At 40.9% G+C, this 9,418-nt stretch overlaps 2 protein-coding genes across 2 annotated transcripts; one reads left to right on the top strand and one right to left on the bottom strand.

Annotated features, from left to right (window-relative positions):
- Window positions 1-3,553: 3,553 nt before the first annotated feature.
- Window positions 3,554-5,860, bottom strand: LOC125383202. Its single transcript, XM_048401417.1, has one exon. It carries the CDS (start codon window positions 5,818-5,820, stop codon window positions 4,711-4,713), a length of 1,110 nt encoding a protein of 369 aa, XP_048257374.1. The 5' UTR covers window positions 5,821-5,860; the 3' UTR covers window positions 3,554-4,710.
- Window positions 5,861-6,816: 956 nt separating this feature from the next.
- On the top strand, window positions 6,817-7,701 carry LOC124116604. Its single transcript, XM_048401553.1, has 3 exons — window positions 6,817-7,081; window positions 7,248-7,367; window positions 7,454-7,701. The coding sequence occupies exons 1-3, from the start codon at window positions 7,027-7,029 to the stop codon at window positions 7,699-7,701; spliced, it is 423 nt and encodes a 140-aa protein (XP_048257510.1). The 5' UTR covers window positions 6,817-7,026.
- The last annotated feature ends 1,717 nt before the right edge of the window (window positions 7,702-9,418 follow it).

A 9,418-nucleotide genomic window follows, 5' to 3' on the forward strand; every position in this document is an offset into this window, starting at 1 on the left:
ATTATCTGCTCCTTTTCTCCCAGTACCGATTGTTATATCTCCCCACTTTTGGAAGCGATTGTTCGGCCATTGCGTTTATTTACGAAGGCCAGTAACATCTATGGGGAACAACTCACTAGGCACGTCCCTCTAAAAAATAATGTCGTCCAATTTATGACGTCATCAAGTTGTTCGATTCTCCAGAAATGACGACATGATAAAACAATGTTTTATTGTGAAATAAACCACGCCTCGTCCTTCATTGTTCTTTGCGTAGCTATCTTTTATATCTATCTATTTATATATATATGAGCACACACCGTTGTTAATTGTGTTTTCCTATACTGTCCTGTCTAACCATGTTATTGCTCTGGATTCATGGACAGCTTTTGTAAACACATGATCAGATTTCAACTGCACTGCACCTCGATCAAGTATCTCTTCACGGGCTTAAACGGGTAAGTAACTCTGCAAACATAACTGCTCTATACTATGTACATCATCCTGACACATTTTACTTGATGGGGCGGTCGAGTAGCCTGGTGGTTAAAGATTTCACTCGTCACGCCGAAGAACTGATAATATCAGCTGCTGTAATATTGCTAAAAGTGGCGTAAAACCACTCACTACGTGAAAATACAGTTTTAACATGTTCGGATAGGATGATAAATAAGTGTGTTTTACGTTTTGTTAATATGTACCAAATCAGCTTTTAAAAATAGACCACATGTTATGATCCTCGTAATCTGTCTCATGGTAATACACTGTGGATTGTGCTCGGGCTGGTTTGGCGAGTGAATGTATGTGGGCCAAAATAAAACAGAAAAAAAAGATGTTAGAATCTTACAAATGTGCGTTTGAGAAAGTTAAGGAATCAATGAAAAAGTCATATGAGTCCCTGAAACTTACATAACAGTTTGAGAAACAACAAAAACAACAACACCAATACTACTAATTATAAACACAGTTTTCGTCAACGAGCCAAGGATGTGGGACATAATCTCAACGTTAGTGTTGATTTACTGCTGAAATGAGTGTCAACCAAGCAAAGTACCATATCAAATCGGCCCAGACACAAGAGAGGTTGAACGACCAGTCGAGTTTATGTACAGTGTGTTGAGAAGATCAGCAACCCAGCAGAGTCCTTCGCTTGGATGAGGTCGGCTGGCCTGAAAAGTGAAACAGAAGGCTTTCTGTTTGCTGCTCAGGACCAGTCACTTCCCATTCGAAACCGTCAATGTGTGATTTTGCATCAAAATGTAAAAATGAAATGGAGATTATGTAATGAATTTGTCAGTGGATGCCCCGCTTTGGTACAAACACAGTATCTTAAGCGACATGATGGTGTAACTCGATTATTTTATTACGGTCTTCGCCATGCTTGTGGTTTAGACACAGAGGTCCATCCATGGTACGACCCGGAATATGTAGAGGGAGTCATGGAAAATGATCAATACAAACTTCTTTGGAAGGCCCGTAGACAGCCTCAGACCTACCCAGGCCAACAAACCTGATCTTGTCCTTTTTGATAAATCCAATGAAATCATTTATGTCATCGAATTTTCTGTCGCTTCTGACACTAATGTGATTGACAAGATTCAGGAAAAACAGGGCAAATATGCAGACCTCGCTTTCGAAATGTCACGCTTGTATCCCAAGTACCAAGTACCTGACATTGGGTGAGTACCCGGGTTTGCTGCCAGGAGTACAGCCCCTCTATCAATCTGGGTAATGCAGAAGGCTGCAGTGTTGGGGAGTCTTCACATTCTCCGAAAAGTTCTGAGTGGGCTTGACTAGGCAGCTTTTCCTGGGAGAAGTCGCTGTCTGGGCTGCATGTAGAGGGTGCAAGGGCCCTGAGCTGATGATTACCCTATCCAGCCTGACTGTGCCATGGTCTCTGCTGCATTTTTAATTTTAATCTGTAAATAATAATCATAATAATAATGAAGAGTCGATTGCCCTATTCCGACCATATCATGAGCATGTGTATGAATCCAAATGGTGATGATACCAGGTGTTCGCGAAAAGGTGGGCGTATCATATAATTGTGGAAAACCTTCTCTCGACATACATCCAGTTTAAGAACGGATAAATCTACAGTTCCATCACATTTCTCATGTTGTCTTAGAAACAAAATCATTATACATACGAAATAAGACATGGTGATCGTGATTGGACACATTCAATGCGGAGCAAAAAGCATCGTTTTTCCGTCCATCTTACGCTTTAAAAACTCGACGCTTTTCCGGACAATTTCTGGCCGCTCAATGATTAATCAGTTTTAATGAATGTTTTGTCGTCTAATGACCATATACGGAAAAAACAACGTTTTCGTGTTTGCAATGATAGATGCGTTGTATTCCTCACATGATTCACTTCCTGGCTGCTAACACATATGCGCCAGTAGAGACATACAAGAGGCACTGTGAGGTGTTGATGTTGGAGGTGAGTTCTTTCTGTACATGTTGTTATTTAGTCACAAGTTTAATGTGTTAATTTGGTCATACGAGAAAAGGTTACAAAAAGCGATCAGGAGTGTTTGAACAATTCCTTCATCTGCTTAAAATATGTATACATCCAGTAGCTACAATGATATGCATAATATTATTTTATTTCAAGATAATGTCAATCTAGAGCATACTAGATGAATAAATAACCAAAAGATTATGTAAGTTAAGTGTGGAGTATGGCCACGGCTTTATTCATGAAATTACAGGGGGATGATATTTTGCATAACCCTGCAGGTTGGGCGAACCAAAATCACTGAATGCCGGCCCGAAGGCAATAGGACAAACAGAAAGCGCGACTCGAGAGGATAAACACATAACGAGTCATCAAAAGGCAAAATGACTTTGATCCCCCCAGGGTACACCAAAGGAGGTCAACCAGCGTGTCATTAAGCAAGCTAGGCCCTCGCGGGTAGCGCTCATCGAAGGCCTCTGGAAATTACTATGCCCAATCCGCAAGTATTACGCCGCGATGTCACACATGGCGTTGGATGAACCTCACCTCGGTGACTGAATGGAGTCCTGCTGCCGTGACTGAAGCAGAACTGAAATTTGGCTTGGTACCCCTGTGATCATCCACAACAACCTGAAACAGCAAAATTTCTAGGCAGAAATTGTAACTTACTAACCTTCATAAGGTATATACTTTAATCATGTAGCTCATGACATGTCTGCAATATAAATATAAACTTTTAAGCTATAATAAGGGTGGGTATCGGGAGGGGGAAAAACAGTTTGCCTGTAATGGCCCCCGAAAGCGAAAGGCAGAGGGGAATTCCTTCACATTAAAGGTTTACTTCAGTTATCTCCCTTTGCCATGCTACTAATGTATAACCTGAATAATCTCATGGGAGCCGGCCTGTAATGCAAAATTATAGCTTGTAGACCCGAGTAACCTCCCTTAGCCTGCAACATAAATACTATAGTGCACAAATTAAATGATGGGTCACCTATCCCAGGATTGCCGAACTATAATAAACCATTTTATCCTGTAAAGATAAAATTAATTATTTCAAGATAATGTCAATCTAGAGCATACTAGATGAATAAATAACCAAAAGATTATGTAAGTTAAGTGTGGAGTATGGCCACGGCTTTATTCATGAAATTACAGGGGGATGATATTTTGCATAACCCTGCAGGTTGGGCGAACCAAAATCACTGAATGCCGGCCCGAAGGCAATAGGACAAACAGAAAGCGCGACTCGAGAGGATAAACACATAACGAGTCATCAAAAGGCAAAATGACTTTGATCCCCCCAGGGTACACCAAAGGAGGTCAACCAGCGTGTCATTAAGCAAGCTAGGCCCTCGCGGGTAGCGCTCATCGAAGGCCTCCGGAAATTACTATGCCCAACCCGCAAGTATTACGCCACAGGACTGTGTCTATACACAGACCCTCCAATACTTGGCACAGAAAACAAAAAAAAACAAAAAAAACAACAACAAAAAAACAAACTTAACATTAATTGCCAGTAAACACCTTTGACCGGTCATCCAGAAGGAAGTACTCCAAAGCCTCCTGGTAGGTATTGACAAATATGGAAAAGCCCTACATCTGAAAGATGGACACCATCATGCCTGTACATCCCCAAATCCTGCGCCCGAATACCATGCTTTTTGGCTCACCTCCAACCCTTAGCACTGCACTCATGCCTGCTCTATTCAAGCGCTTCCTGGCTGCCTCCACCGATTTATAATTTGCTGCCCTATGCCCATACTGTCGTGGAAGTAACTCAGACCATACAAAGACTGTGAAGGGAAGTATCTTAGCAAAATATGTGACATCCTCTGTGACACTGCAAACTAAATTCCTAATAGGGTAGCTTACCAGATAATTTGTACCTAAGTGGAGAATCATGACACGTGGAGGAGGTTTCCTTTCAAGCTGGGTAAACAATAGCTGTCTGAGCTCTCTCCAGTGCATTCCTCTCTTGCCAAACCAACTTAAGGTGAACCCCAATTTATGTAAGCCAAGATGCCTCCCTAATTTCAATCTGAAACTCTGCCGCTGAGCCCAATAGACAATGATGAGCCTACAATCCAAACATCTGTAAAAAAGACTTAATTAATGCATGAACAATTTTTCATACAACATACAATATCCAAACACATTGGTAAAGCAGGTAATGACATGATTAGAATGAAATGAAGTAATTAGGAAAATAACATAAACATGAATGCATAAAATTGAAAAGTACATGATATATGATCATGATGATTGTTATGAAGCTGAAGCTGAAGCACTTGGGTTCTGATTGGGGTCCTGGCTAGTGTTTACAAATTTGCCAGATTGTGTTTTGGACAAACAGTAAGACGCAGGGTGGGAATTCCCTCCACATTTGGAGCAGGTGTGTTTGAACTTGCACTTGTCTCGACTGCAATACCTGTAGTTGTAATCATGGCATGTTGAGTTTGTGTTTGTGTTCTGGACATGAAATGACTGGCTATCATTTCTGGGGAACGAGCTAAAATTCTGTGACGGAACTTGCATGTATAACATCCAAAGCTCTACATTGATTGACCCCCATGAATTCTGTGGATTTCGTGCTTGACGCAGTCTGAACTGCTCATCATATGTTCTCCAACCAATCCCAGTATGACGAGATGCCCCCAGACGAATTGTGTTCATGTATTTGAGCATTCCTTGTATCTGTTCCGGGTGACTTTTGATAAAAATGCTAATATACACTGTGAATGCAGTTGCCCAATCAGTTATGGTTTCAATCACTTTACCTGAAGCCTTTGGTTTCAGTTCCAAATGACCTTCCGAGTTAAGGAAAATGGCTGATGTACAAGCATAATCTTGTAATTCCCGGTCAGATTTCAGCAGCAATGCAAGATTGATATATTCACCATTACATATCTTTTGCTTGATACTCGAAGGAACGTTAGCTCCCAAATCATCATCACCACATTGTGTCGTGGGAGGGGTAAACTCACTCCCGGCAAACAGTATGGGAGGGAAACATGGGGACTGCGCGTGTGAAGTGACTGACTGTGTTTGTGTACTTAACGGCTGAGTGGGTAAGGAAACCAATTCCGTAATATTGTTTGTAACTTCTGGATTAAAGGATATGTCAACAAACTCACCCCCAGTCGGTCTTGACCCACTCGCGTTTTCACCTGACGAAGTCTGGAAAGGCGCTGACCTGCCTGCTTGAACTTGACTGGGTCCACGTGCTGTCGCCAAGTTATCTGGCTGTCCCATCGCTGCTTCGGGCATGCCGGGCGGTGACGACTGCGAAGGGGCCTGTTCCTTGCGTTTCTTCTTCGTGGCCGCTCTTGTCCCACGTGTCGGCCGCTTTCTCATTGGCTTCCCTCTCCCTGACATGCTGCGAAACACGAAAATATATGCACGAACACGGAAAAAACAGTTTGCCTGTAATGGCCCCCGAAAGCGAAAGGCAGAGGGGAATTCCTTCACATTAAAGGTTTACTTCAGTTATCTCCCTTTGCCATGCTACTAATGTATAACCTGAATAATCTCATGGGAGCCGGCCTGTAATGCAAAATTATAGCTTGTAGACCCGAGTAACCTCCCTTAGCCTGCAACATAAATACTATAGTGCACAAATTAAATGATGGGTCACCTATCCCAGGATTGCCGAACTGAAATAAACCATTTTATCCTGTAAAGATAAAATTAATTAAATCCTATTAAACGTATTTCGAGTTCTCTATCTGTTTTCCATCATCAAACGGATACGTCCTGATATAAAGCAGCGATAAGTATACTCACATATTCACTCACTCACCAGCTAAGTGAGGGTTTTTTGTTTAACGCCGCTTTGAAAAATGTTATTGCAGAATATTTTACAGGCTTATATGACCGTATGTCAGGTTTATGTGGGAGAAAAGCCCCAACTAATGCAGGTCTTAGACGTTAACCACTTTGGTGATACCAACCGACACATGTGTGGTGCTGACAAACAAAGAAACATTATCAGAGAGGTGAGGTCAGGTGAAATGGGGTTTTACGCCGCGTACAAGATTATTACACTTATAAAGCGACGTGCATGTACGTGTGTGTGTGGCTGCTTGTACTTGTCCGGACTGATGCCGATTTATAGTACTAGCCCACTGAGATACCATGACGCTGTTTAACATGAATACCCCACTGAGGCACAGTACACTGACTCCGAGCCGACTAGTCCTTGTTTTTGCCCCTTAATCCCGAGCGCCAGACAGGGTGACAACAAGTACCATCTTTTTTACGTCTTTTGGTCTCACGCGACCATAGGTTTCTGGCATGCCTAAAGGACGCAACGCTCCTTCCTTTTCATGATAAGATCATTATGATGTATTAGTTCGTTTGGAATAATGTTGCACAATAAAAACTATTTTGGCCTCGTACCTTTTGATAAAAGCATACAACGACACTCGTCGAGAAAATTGGAATTTTAAAGCTCCTCAATTCTGATACTTTAATCGACGTGTGCTGGAATATTTGTGATAAAACACATTCTGGTAAGATTCGCTATTTATGTGATCAGTATTAAGCAAGTTTTGTTGTTGTCTTTTCAGTTAGGTATCCGACATGGGTTTGGTCTGGATAGGACTGCTTATGGCCTGTGTCACTGTTACACTCACTGGTAGGAACGTTATTCTCAGAATGTGAAATAAGTATAAATATTTGACTTACCTACAGGTTGGATTCACAAACAGTTCCTTATCCAGAAACTTTGTCTATATGTTCACTGTTGTGTGAATCAGTAATGACCATTATCAATCAAGTGAAGGTACATTTTTTTCAAACAGATGCTGAATGTCACTGTAACACTACAAGCGCCTGTGCCGTGTTCCCATCTACTCCCTGTAGCCAGGTCGGCAGTCCAGACGAATGCCAGGAAGGATGGTATGGTTCGTACTGTCAGAAACGTGAGTGTGAGGTCGATGGGTAGATGTAATATCACAAATACAAGTCACCGATCATTGTGATACTGATCATGTGTTTATATTTTCAGAAAATATTGCGTTGGGAAGAACATGCAATCAGAGCAGTTCATTGAACTATAACGCAACTAACTACGGAGCGGGACTTGCTGTAGACGGCAGAGCCACCACAGATGCCAGGAGCACGCCACTGACATGTGCCCATACACAGGAAGAGACAGATCCCACCTGGACTGTGAACCTGAACACATCACGTCCAGAAAAGATACAACACATAAGACTCTATCTACGTGACGACTGTGAGTACATCCACATATGAAGAAGTAAGGGTGATAATATATAATTCCAAAATATAATTGTTGAGGAGTAGTTACTGTGAGGATAACTAACGAACTACGAGGAATTACTTTTCACAGGGGAATTAATGTAATAGATCCAAAGTGAGCGACATTAATTCCCAAGGGAAAGATAAACCGAGTTGTTATATTTATATAATAATATTCCGAATTTCGAGTTGGTTATTCTCTTTCTTACCCATAATCAAATTTAGTGCCACCGTCTCTAGCTTTTATTCCTAAAACAATCGAAATGTCACACGTGTTAACGTACAGACACAGCGGCTCAGTAGCCAATTTATAGTTTTCGAATAGTAAACTAGCACTGGGTGGTGCATGGGTGAACGTGGACTATTTATCATCAACCCCAATTAAGTAAGCTGAATGTAGTAATTTGAAATCAGAATCCAGACTTTTCGCCGTTCTTGTTCCATGACAGCGCGTTGATTACAAACTCAAAGGAAGAACGAATGGAAAGAAGTTCCGTCGACCAATGGAAAGCCGAGTTATTTTAGGAAAACTGTAATTCCCAAGAGCATTACAGAATATTTAATACCTTTTATCCAGATTCGTTTATATGTAAGAAAATCAAATAGGTTACTTATAGGAATTATATATTTTTCATCAAATATTATATTATAACAAGGTATAACTTCAGCAGAAGTTACACATTTGTTTGTTGTTGTTTTTCCCAATAATGATGTAAAATACAACAACAAACACAACAGAATGGTAGGATCTATCAAGAGTACACTGCACACTGAGAATAATTACTAATTCCAAAGGCAATATATCTCGTAATACAGACAATTAATATAGCTAATGCACATGTTTATAGTTAATATAATGCAGATGCAATGTAATTTAAAAATGAATAAAAATAGTTGCCAAGATAACCACAGTCTTCAGAAGTGAAATATAGTGAAGTAATTTATATACCATTTCTATTATCTTCCTTCCTTTTAAACATTGAACACGGCCTGGTGGTAATATTCCCAATAATTAGGTAACATTTTGGCATGGACGTCGTTTCATAGAATTAAATCTTCATATTGTCATCAATAGTCGTTTTAATACCAAGGTAATGTATTCCACTTAGCATCGTTACTTCTACAAGTAACATAGATCTTCATTGTTGTAGTATGTTTATCTACATTATACTATGTTTTAAGTCCTATGTTTTCAGTGGGTTGTCCATCTGAATTCAGAAAACGCCGATAATAGTCATTGCGCTGGTCCCCAAACACGTTGTGTTTTTAATTCGTTTTACGTTACTCAGATTATTAACAGGCATTGAAAAGTGTCTTAGTCACCGTGAAGTGGGCACCCATAAAGAACATCAGGTGTGCCTTGCAAGGTTTAGTTCTAGGGTCGGGGACAGCAAACAAACAACTGTCAAAATAATTTCATATAATTTAAAACGCATTCACTGAACCCCATTTAAGAAGCGTGGGACATGACTGATTAAGGGAGCGTGTGTTTGTTGTTTAATTCCACTCAGCAGCAATTTAGCTCTATGGTGGCTACTGCAAATAATCAAGTCGTCATTACTATCATCGCAAACAACAATCCACGCATTCGTGGTATGATGCCACGCAATCAACCAAGTCACAGAGCCTTCCGTTTGGTCGTCTCTTACGACCAGCATAGGTTGCGGGGGACCCATTCTAACCCGGATTCCCCACGAGCGGCCTTCTTGAA

The sequence above is a fragment of the Haliotis rufescens genome, unplaced genomic scaffold, assembly GCF_023055435.1.
Source record: "Haliotis rufescens isolate VD_foot unplaced genomic scaffold, xgHalRufe1.0.p SCAF_22, whole genome shotgun sequence".
Taxonomy (NCBI): Eukaryota; Metazoa; Mollusca; class Gastropoda; order Lepetellida; family Haliotidae; genus Haliotis; species Haliotis rufescens.

What these genes read in the sequence shown, in the direction of transcription:
- LOC124116604 (XM_048401553.1), top strand. Translation starts at nt 7,027, where the DNA reads ATGGGTTTGGTCTGGATAGGACTGCTTATGGCCTGTGTCACTGTTACA. An exon ending in TGTCACTGTTACACTCACTG is followed by an intron (nt 7,082 to 7,247) that starts GTAGGAACGTTA and finishes TTTTTCAAACAG; the next exon opens with ATGCTGAATGTCACTGTAAC. An exon ending in TGGTTCGTACTGTCAGAAAC is followed by an intron (nt 7,368 to 7,453) that starts GTGAGTGTGAGG and finishes TTATATTTTCAG; the next exon opens with AAAATATTGCGTTGGGAAGA.
- LOC125383202 (XM_048401417.1), bottom strand. Translation starts at nt 5,820, where the DNA reads ATGTCAGGGAGAGGGAAGCCAATGAGAAAGCGGCCGACACGTGGGACA.